The sequence below is a fragment of the Phascolarctos cinereus genome, unplaced genomic scaffold, assembly GCF_003287225.1.
Source record: "Phascolarctos cinereus isolate Bilbo 61053 unplaced genomic scaffold, phaCin_HiC Scaffold_726;HRSCAF=1367, whole genome shotgun sequence".
Taxonomy (NCBI): Eukaryota; Metazoa; Chordata; class Mammalia; order Diprotodontia; family Phascolarctidae; genus Phascolarctos; species Phascolarctos cinereus.
In genome coordinates, this window is record NW_027556098.1 from 319603094 (window position 1) to 319624933 (window position 21840).

Below are 21840 nucleotides of genomic sequence, written 5' to 3' on the forward strand. Positions count from 1 at the left end.
CCATTGAAGACTTTTTAACATCAAAGTGACATGGCCATCAATTTATGACTAAGGGATGGGTTAGAGGGGGTCAAGGGAAGGAGGGGAAGAAGACCTGTAAGGTGGCTATTGCCATAGGCCAGGCAGGCATTAATTCAGGTTTGTATAAGGCTGATGGCCTTGAGAATAGAGGAGATGGACAAGTGAGATGGGATTAGGGGAAGAATACTCACTCTGACATATGAGAATCTAGGTTCCAATGGCTCATCTTGCCTGCTCTCAGTCAAACAATAACTTTTATTGTGTTTACTGTGTGCCAGGTACTATGCTAAGCTCTACACTAAGGATAGAGTGACAAAAGTGAAAAGTATTTATTAAGCAGTGTGTGTGTGGGGGGGGTGAGGTGGGTGTGGGTGTGGGTGTGGCAGCTAGGTGCCTCAGTGGAGTCAGGAAGACCTGAGTTCTCAGCCTCAAACACTAGCTGCATACGCTGCTAGTCATTTAACCTTCGCTGACTTTAGTTTCCTCATCTGTAAAATGGGGATAATAATAGCACCTACCTCTCAGGGTTGTTATGAGGATTAAACAATATATTTGTAAAATGATTTGCAACCTCAAAGCACTCTGTAAATGCCAGTCATTATTGTCGTTATTAATATTAATGACGGAGTTCATAAGTCATCTGAGCAATCCCTCTAAGTTTGGGAAAGAGGCCAAACCATCTCAGAGTGGCTTTTGGAGAAAAGAGATAAAAATATCCCTTCCTTGGGAATAATTCCAGGGTTTAATTAACCTCATTGCCAGAAATTCTCCCTTTATAGTTTACCTGAGACCTTCTGGCCACATGGGTCAGTGCCTGCCTGGGCCAAGGAGAGGCCATGTCCCAGAAGCTATTTGTCCCCGGTCCTCAGTTTCATACAGCCAGAGATGTAGATGTGAGAGGCCCTTCCCAAGTCATCGAGTCAGACTCCCTCATGTTACAGATGAGGAAACAGAGGCCCAGGTGCCTGAGCCAGGCTCTCCAGCCATGACCTGTGACTCTGAAGGCAATGCCGACTTCCCTGCACCCCGTGCTGCTGCTGTTCTGTCATCTGGGGACATTTAGCTAGACCATCTCTGAGGCTCTCTCCTGCTTCACATTTCTTGAGAACTTAGAGGCAGGATCAGCAGGACTCAGCCCAGAAAGATAAGAGAGGAGAGGAGAGGAGGCTATCGGCACCCCTCACAAAACTGCTCTTCTTTTTCAGGATATTCTCACCACTCACCCCTTCACCAAGATCTCCAACTGGAGCAGCGGGAACACGTACTTCCACATCACTATCGGGAACCTGGTGCGAGGGAGTAAGCTACTCTGTGAAACTTCTCTGGTAAGAACACCACCCCCTAGGTTAGTGACTGACCGACCTATGGGCCAAAAGTCTGGCTGCTCGACCCTGAAGACGCAGGGTTCAAATCCCAGCTCTAACACGTACCTACCATTGTAACCTTGGGCAAGGCAATGATTCTCTCAGGGCTTCAGTTTCCTAATCTGTAAAATGAGGGCACTTCAAGATATGGCTGTCAGAGTAGGGATGGTTTGGCACAAAGTCGTCCATACTCTCTAGGCCCAGAGGGTCCCTGAGTGACCAACGGCCCATATCAATCAGTCAACAAACATTAATTAAGTACCTTCCATGAGCCTGGCACTGTGCTAAGCTCTGGGGATACAGTAAAAGGCAAAAGACAGTTTCATGTTTGTGAGATGAGTGTCCTAAGGCTACGTGTTCATTGTGAGGCTGGGGTGGCCTGACATAATGAAAGAGAAGATTTAGTTTAAGTTTAAATGTGAAGCGTTCGACCGTGGTATTTCCTACCTATGTCATGAAATGCAATTCACACCACCTCTCTGTGGCACTGTTTCCTCATCTTCAAAAAAGGGATAATAATATCTGAACCACTGCTACAAAGGATGGTTGTAAGAAAAGGGTTTTGTTAGCTGTGAAACACAGTATAAATGTGAATTGTCAATTTAAGTATTAGGAGTCAAGGGGCCAAGGACAGGGCTTAGGGTGGGTTTGATGTCCAGGCTAAGGGCCCAGGGTCTGGGGGTAAAGGACAGGGCTCAGACCTGATCCAGAGGTAGAGATTCAACTGGGGCCAGGAACAGAACTCAGTCTGGAGTTAAGGTCAGGGCTCAGATGGAGTTGATGTCTAGGTTGTCTTAGGGCTGGGCTCCATCTGGGGCCAGGGCAAGGGATCAGTCCTGGTTCAGGGTCAGAGCTCAGACTGGGGCCAGGGAAAGTCATCCTCTGAGAATGGGGTCAAGACTCAGCCTGCAGTCAGGAGTAGAACTCAGTTTGAGGCCAGGGTCAAGGCTCAGCCTAGAGATGGGATGAGGTGTCAGGGGTGAGGGCTCAGACTGAGGCCAGGGTCATGGCTCAGACTGGGGTTGGTATCCAAATTGTCTAAGGGCTGGGCTCAAAGAGCTTACATTCTAAGGTTATTTACTATATGTGCGACTATCTACTATGTGACTCAGTTTCCTCTGCTGTCAATGAAAGGGCTAGACTAGAGAACCTTGCAGGTCCCTTCCTCCCTAAGTGAATTAAGCAAGGACCAGGAACTTGGAAATTGCAAGGGTGAGTGGCCATTGTATGACTTCAAGACCTGATTTCACCTCTCTGTGCCACCAGTTACCACTGGGCTGCCAAAAAAAAAAAGTGTGAATGTTGTGATTCAGAGTCGTGTTAGGAGGAGGTTGGTATGGCTTGGCCAGAATGACGCCCTTTGTTGAAGTGAAAACTAATATTAGTGTCTTTCTCTGTCCCCCCTTTCTTGTCTAGGGCTACAAAATGGATGACCTCCTGACCTCCTACATCAGCCAGATGCTCACCACCATGAGCAAACAGAGGGGCACCAGGGTTGGCAGATGAATGGAGAGATACCACGGGCACCTGGCCCTGGCTCTGATCAGCCGCCAGCTGAGGCCCGTGGGCTACCCCTGTAGCTGGGGAATGACATTTGCTCTCCAGGCAGAGACCATGGGGGAGGGTCCGATGGATCGGGTCCCAGTCTCTGATGGGGACAACCTGCACTCGGACTTGGATTGTGCGTCCAGTGAAGATGATCATCTGTGACTAGACTCAGAGCCATTCTTTGCCTTATAGGGGACATCCTCCACCCTCGACTGGGAAAGCTTCGTGTCCAAGACATTGGAAGAGCACTGGGTTCTAGTGTTAGCTTGACTTCTGACTTGCTGTGTGACTCTGGGAAAATGACATCCCTTTTCTGGGCCACAATCTCCTCCTCTGTAAAATGAGGTCGTCAGACTTGGGGTCGTCTAAGGCACCTTCCAGATCTGAGATTTTCTGATTTTCCAGTTCTGGCCCTGTTCTGGGGCCACTCGGTGATGCTTAGAGCCACCAAGAAAGCTCCTGCATGACATCTCATAGCGTTTGCTGCAGCTCAGTAAAGACATGCAGAGACATGGCCTCTCAACCAGAAACCCCATGAAAATGTTCCCATGACAGAATCTCAGAAGCAGAAGGGACTTAGAGGTCCTGCAGTCCCACCCACACTTGCAGCAGCAATCTCCTCCCCAATGTCCCCAGCGAGTGGCTGTCCACCTGAAGGCTTAAAGATCCATGGTCTCACTAGCCCCTCAGAACACCCACTAGGGGGGGCTCTACTTGGAACTTTTTTTTCCGCTTTTGCTGATTCAAATTGTGCGTCTCTGAAACTTCCAGTCATTGTGAATAAATGAATAAAACATTCATTCAGTGCTTATCCTGTGCAAAGAGATACAAAGAGAAACCCGAGGGAGTCTTTGTTCCCAAGGACATTCTGTATTTATGGGGGAGACAACACATAGAGAAGGTTTCAGCTGCAAGTCAGAAACGTCCCAGGATCCTTAGGGTGCAGCAGCAAAGCAGATGGTAATCCTTCTTGTAATTCCTGGTTGCTATAAAAATAGAGCAAGCTCCATCCTTTTTTCCCTAAGACAGCCAGTCAGCCAGCCCTTCCAGCTCTGCAAGACAAACCCCATCCCACCCTCCCAACCCCCAGCCTTCTCTTTTCCTGGCTGCATAGTGCCAGGCCTGGGAGATCAATCTTCCACTCACACAGTGTCTCCTCATCCTGGACACAGCCCTCGGCCATGCTTCAGTTTTGTTACTCCTCTTACAACAGGGACCCTCGTACTAAAAGCAGCCTAGTCAGGCCGTGCCTAGGCAGGGCTAAAGGCAGCCAGACTCCTGCCACCTCCCTCCTTCTGGACACAAGCCTCGTCTTAACACCAGGGATTGAAGAGGTTTTTTTTTTTAACTGTCACTGATTAAGCTGTAAAATGGGGTCTGGGAATTTGGAGAGCAGGCCGCTTTGTAAGAGCTAGTTGTAGGGATCCTTTTCTTCATGTAAATGTGAAAGCAGGCTCGAGAATGGGGCTGGGGGAGCTGGGAGCTGCCTCACCAGTCTTGATGGAGAATGACAGGCACCCCCCACGCAGAGAGCCACATGACTTCCCAGAGGGACCTGGGCCCCGACAGGAGTGGGGCCCCATCCTCATCTATGAGGTCAGGGAGGGAGCACTAGCCCTGGGCAGAATTACTGGAAAGGAGGAGGCTGAGCAGGAAAGCTGTCCTCAGACTCTTTCCATAAATTGAATGTAGTTTAAAAGGCTTTTTTGGGAAGAAGGACATGGTAATAGCAGAAACAGCTACCAGCCTTGTGCCCTGTGTATGGGGGCTGACGGGGTTTTGATTGACCTCTTCCCATTAGTCCCTCACAGTGCCCAACATGTCCACCATTAGTATTCCTTTTTTTTAGGTAAAGGCATTCTCCCTAGGGAAGTTTCTGTGAGAAGGAAAACCATGAGTTTGGTTCAAACCAATAATAGCACGTGGTTCAGACTAGGGTCATGATTTGAATGATTGTCTGTGAATGCCCTTAGAATTCATCTATTCCAACCTTCTCATTTTATAGATGGGGAAACCAAGGCCCAGGAGGTTAAATAACCTACTTTCCAGCTTTCTTCTCCCTCGATCCTTAGGGGGGACTTCCAGCCTACATCATCTATCCCCATCCAGTTATCTTCATGTCTAAAATCCTACCGTCATGCTCCTCTCTGGCCTTTTTTCTTTTGGAGGCAATCAGGGTTGAGTGACTTGCCCAGGGTCACACAGCTAGTAAGTGTCTGAGGTAAGATTTGAACTCGGGTCCTGATTCCAGGGCCAGTGTGCTATCCACTGCACCACCTGGCTGCCCCTCTCTGGGTTCTTTAAACATGCACATCAAGGCAAGATCCCAGGGCCTGCGGGTTCCTGTCTTACTTCTTCAGCTGAGGTCATCTAGCTGCTTTCCTGCATGGAGTCCTCACTTTGTGACGAGTTAATGTGAATCTCACAGGGCAGGTGGAAGGCATGATTTAGAAAGACCCAATGACAGTACAACAGAAAGAGCTGCCTGCCCACCTAGGGACAAATGACCATAGATGCCCAGCTGGAAGGAGCCTGAGCAGTCATCACTCATTTTACTGAGGGGGAAACTGAAGCTTGGCGTACAGCATTTTACCCATGGTCACCCAGCTAGTGTCAAAGGTAGGATCTGAATCCAGGGCCTCCTGGCTCTGAGACCTCCTGGCTAGTCTGGATTCTGTTTCTCCACTAGGTGTCCTTCAGCATAACTACTTCTCCCTCTCTGCACTCAGTCACTTCACCTGTAAGATGACAGGGTCGGCCTAGGAGAGTTTTAAGGTCCCTTCCAGTTCTACATGCTGTGACTGAGTCCTGAGCCCTGGGCTCCAGCGCTTGTCCCCTGCTCCTCTAGAATAACTTTCTTTCCCTCTGTTGGGGGTGAGGGATACAGGGGAAGAGTGCTAGGGAAGGGGAAAAGAGGCAGGGTTGTGGTTACAAAGCTTCTGGGGCCAGCTTTGGAATATACTGACCCCAGCAGTGGGTCAGAAAGCACACTCTGGACTCCAAAGATACCCCAGCCTCTGAAGGCTTTACAAGAGGTTCATTGTCTCCTTTATTGAAGTGCCGATGTTTACTGAAGCCTGACCACCAGAAGTTATTTACTACAGAGATGAGGAGGGGCAGGAGGAGGGCTATGCTATCCCTACAGTAAGAATGCCAATTCTGATGTCAAGAGCCCCCATGGATGGTGTCACCATGGAGCCTCATAGGTGATCCTGGCAGATCTTTGTAGGACATGGTAAAGAAGTGGTACCTGGCCTCTTCTGCAAAGGTCTTGACATGTCTCAGCTTTCCTGGGTATCTTCCACCCCAGAAGTGACCCAGGGAACTTCTAAGCTATCCATACCTCATCCCCAAATCTGGCTATGCTGCCCCGGAATGTCAGTTCTAGGGGAATCAATGGCAGGATCACCTAGCTCCTTGCCAGTCCTTGGTTTGGTTCAGACCAGGTCCACAGTAGCCTGCAGCCCTGCTGGGATGATAGGTGGAGGGGGGACTCTTGCCCTTGACCCTTTCAAGCTCCCTCCCCTCTATGCCATGGTAGGCTTTCTGGGGGACATGGGGGAGGAGAATGGGATTCCAGGGTTCAGGCTGGCCTAGTCCTTCTTGCTCAAAGCCAGAGCAGATGACAACTTGTACTCTCAGGAAACCATCTTTGATTGGCCTTCAGCTTCCTCCCTCCCTCCTCCTACCACCACTACTTGATGCAGAGAGAGAGATGGAAAAAGAGGCGGAGAGAGGGCTGAGTAACATGCACATACAGGAGGGGAGATGGAGTCTAGGGAATCTTCTTGGGCCATGGTCCAGGATCAGGAGATGCAGCAGAACTTTGACAGGACAGAATACTTGGGAAGCTTTTCACTGGAGGCGTCATCATTGAAGTCTCCCAGTGTGACGCTGGACAGGTCTGCAGGGATAATCAAAATGAAAGCAAAAAAACCTCTCAGCTTTGCAAAATGTTTCCTCATCCCAAACACAGTCAAATGGAGCCTGTGACTGCAGGAAACATACTTCCCGTTGGTGTGTAGGCCTTTCACTCTCCCAATCCCTAGAGAATTCTCTAGGGGCTGACTTGTTAAAGGCATTGAGATGCCTTTGGGACTCCAGCAAGTCCAGTGAGCTGGCATTGAGCCCTTATTCTGTGTCTGCCTTGCCAAGGTCTTCAGATGCTAAGACACGACGTGGCGCACACGTTTAACTCATATCTACAGCACTCCAGGAAGCACAAACGCATTTTAAGAAAACTCGAACGGACGTGCATCATAGGAGAGTCCGTCTTAATTAGATAGTGAAATGCTTTTCTGAACTTAATCAGTATGGCACCCCTTATGACAACAACACTCATGCTCTAGGCAGTTCTACCAAGCTAGAAAGGATTTTAATGTGGTCCTGGTGATGGACTGTGCATCTGGCTTTTGAGGAGCATCCCAAGTTCTGGAAAGGCTCATCACGAGATATGCCATAACAAGAAATACAGGCCATCAGCTGAGGAATGGAAACGTTGGACTCTGCATCAGTGGAAGAAGGAGCCCTATGGAGGAAGAAATCATAGTGGATCTCTTGAAATCCTGTAGTAATTCTCTGTGTAGTCATTAAGTAGAATCTTCTAGATGAACAGGGGTCTATGGCATGGTGTGGCAGAAAGGGGCAGGACCAAAGACTTGAATTTGAGTTCCATATCTGCCAATGACTAGCTGTGTGACCATGGGAAAGTCACTTAACTTCTCTAGCCTCAGTTTCCTCATCTGTAAAATGGAGATCATAACATCTGCACCACCTTACAGGGCTCTAGTAAGAAAAGCAAAGCGAAAGAGGAAGGAGAAAAGGATCTTGTAAGATTAAAGACATGCCAAATCGGGTGCTCAAAGTCACAAGTGAGAGGATAACAAAGTGATGCCTGAAAGCCCAGCAGGGCCTAGTCCTTTCCTCCTTAGACACACTCAGGGCAAGGTCCTGGAACATCCCCCAACATGAGGAAGGTGAGGCTGCCCAACAGCTTAGCCTTGGGAGCATGGTGGGACAGGAAGGGGAGAATATGCAGCTGTGGAAGGAGAGGAGGCCAAAGAGGGAGGAAGATTCTCAAAGGCACGAGACTGACTGGAATTTGAAAGACATCAAGACAGAAACATTGAGACAGGGAGGCTGTGACCTGCCAAAGGTCACTCACATAACGAGCACTATTAAGTACCAGAAGTGGCTTTGAATCCAGGTCCTCATGCAATCACTCTAAGGAAAATCAGCCAAAATGATCAGATAAGAGGGAATCTCTTGGCCTATTCAGAAACATGTGATGACATTAAGAAACTATAGAATGGTTCAAACAAGAAATGAAACTCATAAAAGAAATTACGGATGAATTTAGGGTGGAAACCAGAGCTCTAAATGTAGAATTTTTTTTAAAAAGCAGAGTAGAAAAAATGAATTCATGACTGAACAACTTCCCAAAGAAGTAAAAAGAAGCTTTGAGAGAATAATATATCTGGAACACAAAAATACTAAAGTGAAAGAAAATTCAGCACAAGGCAAAAGGCAACATTGTCAGAACACATGAATTGTACAAAAGCCAAAACTACTGACTGACCTCAAAGACAGGAGGGTAGAGATAACTTAAGGATCCTAGGTCTCCAAGAAAAATGTGATAAATCTAAAGACCCAACTAACATAATAATGCGGGAAATACTGGCAGATAATGGTCCAGAAATTCTAAATACATACAATAAGGCACTGAGACTATCAGAGATTTCTGCCAGGGAGAAAAAAAGGGCCCTGTTTCAAACTCCAAGTAACTCAAAATATGAAGTGATTAAATTTAACAATTTCAATGAAAAATATCAACAAATTTTGCAGTCAGTAAAGAGAGAGACCTTCAAATGAGAAAGACAATCTGAATAACATAAGATTAATCCATATACATGAGAAATCACCAGAGAAAGTGGAATAGTAGATTTCAAAAAGCAAAGGAGTTCAAACTATTGCATTAATACAGACCGATAATAAGAGGTAGAACAGAATTTACTATTCATATACTATTCATAGATGAATTCCTAGAAGCCTGAGGTACAATCATGTTATCAACAAAGCAAAAATCAAGATTATTTAAATTATTAATTTAATAGAAACAAACTCACAAATCAGGATAGGTAAACAGGTAAACTACATTATGCTTAGGAACCGTAGATAATGAACCAAATGTCAGCTTTAAATATATAGGTATCAAATGGGATAGTAACTAAATTCGTAAGAGAAATTTTAACTGAACTGCAAAATGACAAAAATAATAACACAATAATTGTAGGAGACTTTAATTTTCCTCCCTTGGAGCTAGACAAATCTAACATAAAGATAAACAAGAAGGAAAATAAATACCTAAATAAGGTATTGGAGAATTGAAATCTGAAATGGCACTTATGAATGGAAATGTTAAAAGTGTATGCCAAAAGGAGGTCATTGATAAGGAAAAAGCCCCCATATATGCCAAAATATTTAGAGCAACAACTTCTTGTGGTAGCAAAGATTGAAAACAAAGTAGATGCCCATGACTGGGAAATGGCTAACTAAAGTGTAACATGAATGTAATACAGGATCACTGTGCTTTAAGAGATATTGAGTGTGATGAATACAGAGAAGCTTGGAATGATTTGAACAATCTGATAGAGAGTGAAATAAGCAGAGCCAAGAAAACAACATACACCATGACTACAATGTAAATGGGGGAAAAAACTACAAAAAAGTAAATGTTACAAAATTGCAAAGAACAAGCTCCAAAGAAGAGATATGAGAAGGTAGCCCCTACCCTATTCCTTTGAAGAAGAGGTCAATAAGTATAATATATTGTATATGTTTTCAATTTATTTAATATATCAATCAAATTTTGCTGATTTTTTCTCTTTTTTTCTTTGTTGTTGTTCAGCCATTTCAGCATACTCAACTCTTTGTGACCCCATTTAGGGTTTTTGTGGCAAAGATACTATGTCATGTCCTTTTCCAGCTTATCTTACAGATGAGGAAACTGAGGCAAACAGGGTTAAGTGACTTACCCAGGGTCACAGCTAAGTAAGTGTGTGAGGCCAGATTTTAAATCAGGGAGATGAGTCTTCCTGACTTCAGGCCTAGCACTCTATCTACTGCATCATCTATTTATTTTTTGGGATACTTCTCTGGGAGGAGGAAGAGGGAAAGGTACTGGAGGAAATTCTGGTGATATAAAAAACCAAAAGATATCAATAAAAAAGTTTTTTTTAAATAAACATATTTCTTAGTACTACAGGGTACCATTTAAAAAAAAAGATCACATAATAGAAATAATTAAAGAACTGTAAAAAAAGCAGGGCAGCTAGGTGCCTCAGCGGATAGAATGCTGGGGCTGAAGTCAGAAATACTCATCCTCCTGAGTTTGAATCTGGCCTCAGAAACTTACTAGTTGATGCAGGGAACATAAGCAAAAAACACTAATTTATATGAAGATTTAATAATGATATCCTGAATAACAAATAAATCAAATCATAAATCATAAAAATACTCAATAACTATGTGAAAGAGAATGATAATGAAGAAACTACATACCAAAATTTCTGAGATGCAGCTAAAGCAATCCTCAAAGGAAAAATTACACCTCTGAAAGTATAGATTAACAAAATAGAAAAAGAGAAGATTAATAAAATGAATATGCAATTAAAATATTAAAAAATAAAAATGAACAAATATGCACAAAAAAGGAAATCTTAAAAGTTAGATGAGATAAAATGGAAAACAAAAAAGTATAGAATAGATAAGTAAATATTTGAAAGAACTAACAAAAGGCTTTGAAAAAAATAGCAAACCTTACACTAACCTTGTATAAGAGGGAGAATAAGAGGGAAAAAATCAAACTACCAAAATTAAAAAAAACAAACAAACAAGGCAAAATCACAACAAATAGAGAATAAAAATAATTTGCAGAACCTATTGTATATAAGTATATGCTAATAAAGTTAAGAATTTAAAAGAAAGAGAGGACTTTTAAAAACTACCCAAATTAGTACTCTTGGAACAGCAATCTTAAACAATCCAATTTCAGGGGGTGGGTGAGGGTAATTGAACTAGCTCCAAGAGAATTACCAAAGAAGAGGAAAAACCCTGATTTAGATGAATTTACCGGTGAACTCTATCAAAATTTAAAGGACAATACTTCTGTTATTAGTCTAGCTACTCTCAAAAATTGAAAAAAAGAAAATGCTCTATTCCAAACTGCTTTTATGGGATAAATACAGTTTTAGTGCCTAAACCAGGGAAGAATAAAACAAATAGAACTCTAGATCAGTATCACTAATGAATATTGATTAAAAATGTAAATAAAATCCTATCAAAAAGACCATAGTAACATATATTTTTAATAAGAATTCACTATGATCACGTTGGATTTATACCAGGAATGCAGGGATGGTTCAATGTTAGAATAAAATTAACATAATCATATTAAAAAACATTACCTAAAAAAAAACCCAACTCCAAACCATGATTAGATCAACAGATGTAGAAAAAGCCCCTGACAGAAATGCAACACTCTATGCTAAAACCCTCCAAAGCATACGTATAAAAGGGCCATTTTTAGTATTATATATATATAATGTATGTAGCAAAAACCAAAAGCTAATATTTTATTTTACTTTTTTTTCCTTTACAGTTGGAGAAACACTAGAAGTTTTCCCAATCAATGCAGAAGCAGAAAGTTCCTATTATCTGCTGTTAATTTGGCATAGTTCTAGACATGCTAATAACAGCAAGAGAAAAAAAATTTAACCATAAATACAAAGAGGATTCTAAATTAACTCTCTTTGCTAATAATATGATGACTTAGAAAACTTCAGAGAATCAGCAAACAAGCTAGCTGAAACAATTAATAGCTTCAGTAAAATAGCAAGTTACAAAATAAATCCACAAAACTCAACAAAATTCCTACACAGCTATAACAAAACCCATGAGGAAATAACAGAAAGCAAAGCTCAATTCAAAACAACTACAAAATGCATAAAATACCTGGGAGTCAGTTTACCAAGGTATACTTAAGACTTACGGAAATACAGTTATAAAACACCTTAAGAAAATTTTATTGATATCCTTTTTTTTAATCACCTTCATTTCCAAAGACACCCCCTTTCTCTTCTCCTACACAATGAGACATGCCTTGTAACAAAAATTAAAAAGAGAGGAAGAAGAAAAAAAAGAGAAATCGATTCAACAAAACTAAATAACATATGAATATATTCTGACAGCACATACAATGTTTCACACTCCTATTCCCCTACCTCTCCAAGGAAGGGAGGATGGTATATTTTCTCATCTCTTCTTCAAGGATAAGTTTGGTCACCATAATTACACAGTATTCAGTTTTATTTATAAAACACTCTTTAAAATAATATAGAACTACCTAAATAGTTAGGAGGCATATTCATTGTTTGCAGTTGGGCCCACCAATAGAAAAAATATGACAATACTACCTAAAGGAACTTGTAGGTATAATGTTTACCAATGGACTTGTTAGTGTTACTTTGTAGAATTAAATAATAATAACAAAATTCACTGGAGGAATCTCAAGAGAAATACTTTTTCAAAGTAAGAGTGAAGGGCACATTCTGGACCTCAAATCATACCACATAAAGTGGTAATCAGATCAAACTACTTGGCACTGGATTAAAAACAAAAAAAGTAGATCAGGGAAACGGGCTAAAAAGGAAGACTCAGAAAACAATAAATTCCATAACCCAGTATATGATAAACCTGAAACCATAAATTACTTGGGAATAAAACAGAAATGTCTGGGTTTTACTGGAAAGAAATTTGGATAAATTTCTTATACAACATACCACATGATAGGCTTAAAATGGATCCATATCCTGCATATTAAAATATCACACTATCAAAAAGAATGAGAGAAGAACTGTATCTGGTGCTTTGTACAACTATGATTAGTGGGAGAATTCTTAACTAAACAAGGGACAGAAGTGATTATAAAATATAAAATAGATCATTTGAATTCCACTAAATTGAAAAGATTTTGCTCTAATAATCAATACAACTAGAATCAGAAGCAAAGCTGTCAACTGGGGAAAAATATTTGAATCAAATATTTCTGATAAGGGGCTAATATCCAAGATGTATAGGGAACTAACACAAATATCTAAGACCAAAAGCCATTTCCCAATGAGTAAGTGGTCATAAGATATGAACAAATAGTCCTCAAAAGTATTACAAAAAAAATTAACATTAACAAAATATTGACAGACACATGGCTGTTGAAGATTGTGTGAAATCAGGGGCAGCTAGGTGGCACAGTGGAAGGAGCACCAGCCCTAAAGTCAGGAGGACCCAAGTTCAAATCCAGCCTCAGACAAACACTTGACACTTACTAGCTGTGTGACCCTGGGCAAGTCACTTAACCCTAATTGCAAAAAAAAAAAAGATTGTTTGAAATCACTAATAACAAGATAAAAGTAAATCAAAACCACCTTGAGGTTTCACCTGACACCTAGGAAATTAGCAAAGATGGCAAAAGATGGACTGATCAGTGCTGTAGGAGTTATGAGATGGCAAGCACCCTAAAATTATAATCAGTGGAGCTGTGAATTTGTCCAGCCATCCTTGAAATCAATATGGAATTATGCTGAGAGTGACTAGTGTCCACAGCCTTTGATCCAGAGATCTCACTACTAGGCAGCTTCCCTGAGATCAGAGAGAATGAAAGGTCCCATATCCACCAACATAGTCCTAGCAGCACTTTTTGAGGTAGCAAAAAAACTGGAAACAAAATAGCTGGCCCTGGACTGGAGAATGGTTAAACAAATTGTGATAACTTTAATGTAATGGATTATTATGGTGCCATAAGAAATGATGGATATGAAAAATTTATAAAGACGTAGAAATACATATGAATGGAAAAAAGAAAGCAGAACCAGAAAAATAGTATATACAGGCACTATGACAATTCAAATCCCTCAACTGACAAAAACCTGAAACCAAATGCTATGTAATTATGACTACAAGTTTAGCCTTCAAGAAGAGATGAGGAAATGCACCTTCCTCCTTTGAAGGAGAGAGACTCCAGGGGCAGAACACTGCATACGCTGTCAGACTTAGATAATGTATTGGTGAGTTTTATTAGAGTATGCTCCCCCTTTATTTGGTATTGTTTCTTATAAGGGAGAGCACGATGGGGAGGAGGAAGCAAGAGATGTGTGTGGAGATGAAGATGTAAAAACAAAAGACAGCTATACAAATTAAAAACTGGGGGAAAATATCATTGGATTGAAAACAGTGGAGAAATTTAACCTGATGAATTGTAGAGTTTGGGCAGAGGCCTGATTCCTCTCTTCAAATAGCTGAAGGGCTGTTGTCTTGAAGAGGAATTAGATTTGTTCTGTTTGGTTCTGGAAGGCAGAACCAGAACCAATGGGTGGAAGTTATAGTGATTCAGATTTTGAATCAATATAATAAAAAAAATTACTAAAAGCTTCTGCCTAAAAATGGAATGGGCTGACCAGGGAAGAAGGGAGATACATGAGTTTCATGGTCTTTCCAGGGAGAGGCTGGTGGATGCCCAACCTGCTTCGGGTGGAGGCTGCACTAGCTTAGAGCTTAGGGTCTGTACAACTCAAAAATAATATCATTTTGTGAAATGTGTCTGGATAATAGTTGTTGTATAAAAAAACTGAGGGTTTTAGGGGACTTCAAGTCCAGTAGAATTCAAAACTGAAGCGTAGTTATCAAAGAAAAATGTGAAAGGCATCCTAGGTTGCATGAATGCACCTATTGTCTAGGGCCAGAGAAAGAGTCATCCAGTGCTCTGCACTAATCAGACCCCACTCTAGAGAACTGTGTTACATCTCTGAGTCACATGTAAGGAAGGGCTAGACTTTTAGCATGTCTAAAGAAAGGTGACAATTGTGGGCAGCAGGACAATGCTGTTGGAGACAAGCATCCTGGAGAAGTAAATTTTGGGGAATATAATCTGATAATCTGCAGATACTTGAGGAGCCGTCATGTGAAGGAAGGCTCAGACAGATGGGGATTTCTAAAGCCGAGTCCAGCTCTCCATTCCAAGTGATCAGGAGTAGGTTTTCAGCTCCTTTAAGGAAGCGCTTCTATATCGGGAGGGACAATCTAGTTAAATTCTTGATCAAATATATGAAAATTATTTAAAGACTAGTTGTGTGTGGAATGAGAAAAATAACCACTGGTATTAGATTCTGCATCCAGGGGATGCCTTTTTTTCACCTGCTCCAAGACACAGTTGTGTGTCCAAGAGGGTTTGGAGCCATGGTTACAAGAGGGAGAGGTCTCTGTGGCCCTGAGGTCATGAGAAGGAAAGAGAACTAGAGACGGTGGTACCCCTTGTAGCTCTGTCGTTCTGGGATTTTCCCATCTGCATACCTAGTACTTCTTCATCTGATCCTTTCCCAGTGTCTTTGCTTATGCTTGTAGGAAACATATTTCCTGAAGAAAGGGGGGGAAAAGAAGTTAAAAGAGGGCAGGCGGTGAGAATATAAGAAGGGAGGCTACAGTGCCCCTTCTGGCTCTGGGATTCTAGGACATCCACCTCTCCACCTAGTCTTCTGGGTTCCTCTTAGATTTCTTCCACCTCTTTCGACATTTCAATTCAGTACACATTTTTGAATCACAAACTAAGGCAGGGTGCTGGAAAGGCTGAGTGGTAGCTACAATTTTTTAATAGACTGGCAAAGAATGCATACTACCCACATTTTCTATAAAGTTCTCAGATGGGCACCAAATCTGGATATAGGGTTAGACCACCCAGTTTCCAAATGAAGGCAGTGATAGCCTTCCTGTCATGTCTGATCAGATGACATCTGAAGTATGTAATTCAGTTTTGGGCATCATCTTTTAGGAGGGACACTGACAAGTTGGAGGGTACCCCCAAGAGGGCAACCAGGATGGTGAGAGGTCTGGAAACCAATGCTGTTGACCCTCCTCCAAATCCTCTGTAAATCTATAAAGAACACTGTGAACACATTCTGCACCATTATGTGTCACAGACTCTAGTTAAAGAGAGCCAGAGAAAGGAAGTGCCTTCCCTACAGTCAGCTCTTGCTCCTGGTCTATTTAGCTCATGTGTAATTCCTGTTCCTCTTATTACCATCTCAACTCACCTTGCCTCTCAGCTTTTCCTGAAGGATAGAGGGAAAAAAAACCCATGCTTTCTGCATTTAGTCTCTGGGAGCTGCTTTTCAAAAGGGAGATCAGTTTTGAATCAAGGAAGTCTGGCTTGGTTCACAACAGAAAGCCTTCTTCCTATTCCTATGGCCCATCATTGCACTATTTTCAAAGACCTAACTTATCTAGAGCTGGCAGAGGGAGTAATCAGTATCTCTTCCTCTACCCCAACCCCTTCTGAATAGCTAGAAGGTAATAAGGTATTATTTTATATAGTGGTGGGGGATGAGAGGGAGTTGGTCCAGATACCCCTGACCAATTGATTCTCCCCCTCATCCACAGCCCAGTTAATGAGACAGTGAGATATTAATGTCCTAAATAAAGTGCAAATAAGGGTTTTCATTTTTGCTACACTTTTATGAAGTATTTTAAAAAGTTCTTCCTTGATGGAATTAGAAGGGCAGCTTGCTATTGGATGGCCAAAGATCAGATACAACCTTAGAAGCCTGTTAAAAAAAAAACAAAACCCAAAGAACAGGGGCAGCTAGGTGATGCTGTGGATAGAGCACCAGCCCTGGATTCAGGAAGACCTGAGTTCAAATCTGGCCTCAGACACATAACACTTACTAGCTGTGTGACCTTGGGCAAGTCACTTAATCCCACTGCCTATCCTAACAAAAAAAAAAAAGGCACAGGACATACTCCCTGGAGAGAATGCCACCGCAGGAAACAGCTCCAGTGAGTGTGACTTCTGTTAGTACCAAGGACAGCAAGCTAAGGAAGAAGAGTCCAGGTCTTGAAAGGGGATTCCTTTGGCCTTTTCCCTTGTGCCTCTCCCAGAGGGCAGTGGAGAGGAGAGGCTTCTTCTCTCTTCTTTTCTCCCTGACAATGCTCAGTGGGAAGAGAGACAATATCCAACAGGAAGCAGGGAGCAAAGACAGAGAATCAGTGGACGGTGGCATGACACCTGGCAGCCATCTAAGGAAGAAGAATAGAGCTAGCCCTGGCAGCTGGAAGCTGCAGAGAGGGGCAGACCCAGAGAGCCTAGCTGAGAAAGCTGCCCAGCAGATTCTCCACTCAGGAGGAAGCTATGTGAAGACAACATGAAATGAGAAAGGAGATCGGGCCCCAGGATGCTGGGTGTATAAGCTGTCCTGGCCACATGTGGGCCTCATTACTACTGGACTCCATGAATGTACCTGTTCTTATCACAGACAATGTGTGTATTTGTAGGGAGCGTGTCCCAGAGGGGAATGTAGCTACGTAGCTATGACATCCAAGCATTTCACTTCACTCTGAGGGAAGTGTATCTATTCACTGACTTGAAGGTAAACATACTTGTTGGGACTTGTGAGAGCTTTAGGAATTCATACCCCTGAACTGTGGGCAATGTGTAACCCTTTGGGGACCAACTTATCAGTGCAGAGTTCAAGTTAGAGGGGTAGCCTGGGGATGAGGTGGGGCCTCATTAATTACATATAATTAAAATATTGGGACTTCTTAATATCACGTCACAAAATCGAAAGATCACCAAACCTAAAAAAGCGAAAACTTGGGAGAACCCCATCTGACAGACTTCCACGCAGAAAATGAACTCTGCTTGCCACTCTTGGGAAGTACCAACACCAATGGCTGGAAGTTATAGGAAGATGGTCTTCAGCTCAGATAAGAAGAAACTTCCCTAGAAGAGGTAAGGACTTTGCTTTCTTGAATGAATTTTTAAAAATTAGTTCATGAATATTTGTTGAATAAATGAAAAGGAATTTCTGATACTGGTTTAAGGGGAGGAAGAGGTTATGGGTCTCAGAGGAGCTCTGAGTCTCCATCCAAGAGAGTTTCTGGGCCAGGATGCCCAAGACCCACCAGATGCCCCCAGGAGAAGGGGGCCATGGAGGAGGTCTCAGAGTTCCTTCTAGACCTGGGGTTCTAGGTCTTCCCCATCAGGTTACCTTGCCTGTCTTCACCATTTGATCCCATAACACTCTCTGTGCTCAGGCTCCTGGTCATTTTCACTTTTTCTGAAAAGGAGAAGAAATTGAAACTGGTAAGTAAGGCAAGTGGTCAGGCCTGAGTAGAGGAAACAAGGTTAAGATTCTAAGATTTTTCCTCTGCCCTCCTGGTAAACTTTCTGCCATTTTCTTCTTGGGACACTGGCCGGTCAAATTTTCTCAGGGTCATTCCTTCTAGACTTCTCAGGAATGTGCCAACCTCACTTTATTTGCTGCAGAGGAAGAGGAGGTAAAACATCTTAAATAACATAGGCCTGGGCTTGAATACCTACCCTGGGCACATAAGCTGATGGCGCCCCACAACTCTGCCCTAGTACCTTTTTTGATCAATATATGGTATCCCCCCAAAATCTCATTATCATTTTAAATCTATTAACATTCTTAAAACTTAAAATGGCATTGAGCCTTTGGGGACATCGTCTATGTAGCCATAGCCTCATACTTAATATGTAATTGTTAACTGGCTGATGTTACAAAATACATAGGCAGTTTGGCACAATGGAATGAACACTGGACTGAGAGTCGGAAGGCCTGGTTATTTCCTCTTCTGAGCCTCAGTCTCCTCATGTAAATGGGGGTCCTAATACTTATACCCCTTCTTCTCAGAGCTGTTGTAGAAAAGCGTTTTGTGAGACCTAGAGGGCTGTAGTAATAAGGACCATTATACTAATATTATTCACTGGAGATAGGTAAGGGGTGGGGCTGGTTAGACATGCTTCCCTCTGAAAGGCCTGAAAGGCCTCTCCAAAGCCCCATTCCCTGTCCCATTAAGCCCCCAATTCAGGGGGAGGCAGATGCCTGGGTGCTGGGGCACACTGAACAATCAAATAGGGGGGAGGAGGTCTTACAAGTAATAAACTAGACCCTGGGCACTGGAGGGAAAATCCTACCCCACTCTACCTAGCCCACCAGGGCTCTCAAATCCAGATATCAGGATGTTTGCTTCTAAGCAGAGATGTTCTGGGGATAATGGAGACACAAATTAAGAAGAGAAAGGGATCTCAGAGGTCACCCAGTCCAACCCCCTTGTTCTACAGATGAGGAAACTGAGGCCCAGAGAGGTTAAATGATTGCCCAAAACCACACAGGTAGCAAGGGATAGAGAAAAGGTCCTAACATCTCTTCCAGCCCCATCACCTACTCACCTCGTTTCATTTCTAAGACAGAATCCCAATATTCTCCTGTAGTTTTGTCAGAAGGACTTGATGATACTGAAGAGAAAGGAAAGAGTACATAAAAACCAACAATGGAGCAAACAAACATGTTCCTACAGAGGAAGGAATCAGCCCCTGGCATATTCCAGTTCCTTAGGGGGACACACATTCTGTACTGGGCCTCATACATTTTCTTTCTTTCTTTAAATAATTTTTAAAAAAATTTAAAAAAACAATAAAATTATTTTCCCCCAATTATATGTAAAGACAATTTTTAATATTCTTTTTCTTAAACTTTGAGTTCCAAATTTTCTCCCTCCTTCACCTACCCCCTTCAAGACAGTAAGCAATTTGACATAGGTTGAACGTGCACAATCATGCAAAACATATTTCCATATTAGTCATGTTGTGAAAGAAGACACAGACCCAAAGGAAAAAAAAACACAAAAAATAAAGTGAAAAATAGTACGCTTCAGTTTGCATTCAGATGCCATCAGTTCTTTTCCTGGAGGTGGATGGTATTTTTCATCACCTCATACATTTTCAATACCTGTCCCATATGTTATCTAATTTGGTCTGCCCCGAAAGAATGGCAAACCTGTCCTCATTTTACAGACAAGAAAACTGAGACAGGGTAAATGATAGAACAAACACAGCAATGGTCCCTGACCTAGCCCTGCTCAATATTTTTCTTGTCTCCTTACCTGGAATTTCTTCCTGATTTTCATTATTTTTATTTTGTTTTTGGACCTCTTCAATATTCTCTTTGACACCTGTAACCCCAGACATTGGAAATACTGGGGAAAGAGAAGAAAAGTCGTCAAAGGATGAAACCAAATAAATAGGTGACCTGAAGGAGGCTGAAAGAACTGTCCCCAGACACATCAGAGCTCTTGAAAATCCACCCCTAGCTCCCCATGCCTGTGCTTCTTGGGCTGAACATGTTCCATCCCTCCTCAAGTCACAGGAACATGGATCTGGAACTGAAGGAACCCGAAAGACCATCTAATTTAGCCCCTCAGTGACCTGTCTGTCCAAGGTTAAGCTTGGGATTTGAACCCAGGTCTCTGAATTCTAAATCCAGCAATCAGTCAGTTAATCAACGTACCTATTGACTCTCCCACAAATACCCTAACTACTAATTGCTCAGTTTACTCACCTCCCATGAGCTACTCCTCCAACCCACCTCTGCCACACACAAAAATGGTTATACTCTTGATCTTAACCTTCATCCACAAATGTACCACCTCCATGCTCAAGAATTCCAAAATGCCCTTATGTGACCATAATCTATTGATTTTCCACCTCTCCCTCTCTTCCCTTACCAGACCCTACTCTTTGTCTACACTGTGACCCCCCAATCATTTCTCTCCCAGGCCATCTCCCTTGCACTAGCCACTCTCTTTTCTCCTCCCCAAAGTTTGACCCTACACTGCCCCTCCTCTCTGGAGTTTCTAGCTGCCTTATCATTTTGCTGATTGCTCCCAACCAAGCCTCAGCGTTAGATAACTCTCTGTATCATTCCTACCTACGTACTGCTGAACAAAGATGGAGAAAATCACACAACTGTTCTGACTGGGTCCGCAACAAATTTATATGGCCTCAACTGGGCCCTCACTGCTGCTAGGCAACCCTACTATACTTCCTTTATCAACTCATTCTCCCACTCTCCACACCAGTTCTTCCAAACCTTTCCTCACACCTCCCATGGCTCCTCCTTGCTCCAATCTATTAGATGAGAACTTTGTATCATATTTTATAGAAAGAATTGAGGCCTTTCACTGGGAGCTCCCTCTTCTCCCCTCTTCTTTATCTCCTATCCTTCTGTCATTCTTTCCTCCTTCACTCCTATCTCCCATGTAGAGGTGGACTTACTCCTTACCAAGGCTAACCCTTCCACCTGCTCAAGTGACCCCATCCCATCTCGTTTCTTCCAACAGATTGCCCCTTCTGTCATCCCTTTCAATCTCTCCTTGTCTAATGTATCCTTCCCTGACCCATGTCTTCCCCATCTTCAAAAAAAACCTTACTCGATCTTTCCAATCCCATTAACTGTAGTCCTATATTCTTCAGCCATTTGTGTCTAAATTACTTAAAAAGGTCATCTACATTCATTTTCTCCTCTCTCTTTTCTTCACCCTTACAATCCAGCTTCCAACTTCATCTTTCCACCAAAAATTCTCTCTCCAAAGTTACCAACGATCCATTAATTGCCAAATCCAGCGGCCTTTTCTCAGTCTTCATTCTCCTCCACACCTCTGCAGCCTTTGGGACTGTTGATCATCCTCTTATCCTTGATACTCCATTCTCTCTAGGTTTTTGGGATACTGCCCTTTCCTGCTTTTCCTTTTACTTATCTGACCACTTCTTCTCTGTCTCCTTTGTGATCTAGCGATCTTCTTCACATAACTCCCCCTAACCATAGGTGTCCTACAGAGTTCTATCTTGGGCCTCTTCTCTTCTCCCTCTATACTACTTCACTCCATGATCTCATTAACTCCCATGGATTTAATTATCATTTCTCTACTGAAGATTCTTAAATCTCCTTATTTTGTTCTAAATCTCTTTGCTGATCTCCAATCTCACATCAACAACATTTCA

General features: G+C 42.6%; 2 protein-coding genes across 4 annotated transcripts in view; one reads left to right on the top strand and one right to left on the bottom strand.

Annotated features, from left to right (window-relative positions):
• MYO7A (myosin VIIA) overlaps positions 1-3733 on the top strand; it is a 198081-nt gene extending 194348 nt beyond the window's left edge. For all 3 annotated transcript variants that reach the window (XM_078156931.1, XM_078156932.1, XM_020989512.2), the window contains 2 exons: positions 1227-1346; positions 2802-3733. In XM_078156931.1, coding sequence (XP_078013057.1) covers positions 1227-1346; positions 2802-2891 — 210 coding nt within the window. In that variant the 3' untranslated portion in view covers positions 2892-3733. The remainder of the gene's footprint in view (positions 1-1226; positions 1347-2801) is intronic.
• Positions 3734-6749: 3016 nt separating this feature from the next.
• The window catches only part of GDPD4 (glycerophosphodiester phosphodiesterase domain containing 4), a 130496-nt gene continuing 115405 nt past the window's right edge, over positions 6750-21840 (bottom strand). The window contains 7 exon segments of the mRNA XM_078156933.1: positions 6750-6837; positions 10494-10544; positions 12042-12092; positions 15336-15398; positions 18026-18094; positions 19231-19296; positions 19944-20036. Coding sequence (XP_078013059.1) covers positions 10537-10544; positions 12042-12092; positions 15336-15398; positions 18026-18094; positions 19231-19296; positions 19944-20036 — 350 coding nt within the window. The 3' untranslated portion in view covers positions 6750-6837; positions 10494-10536.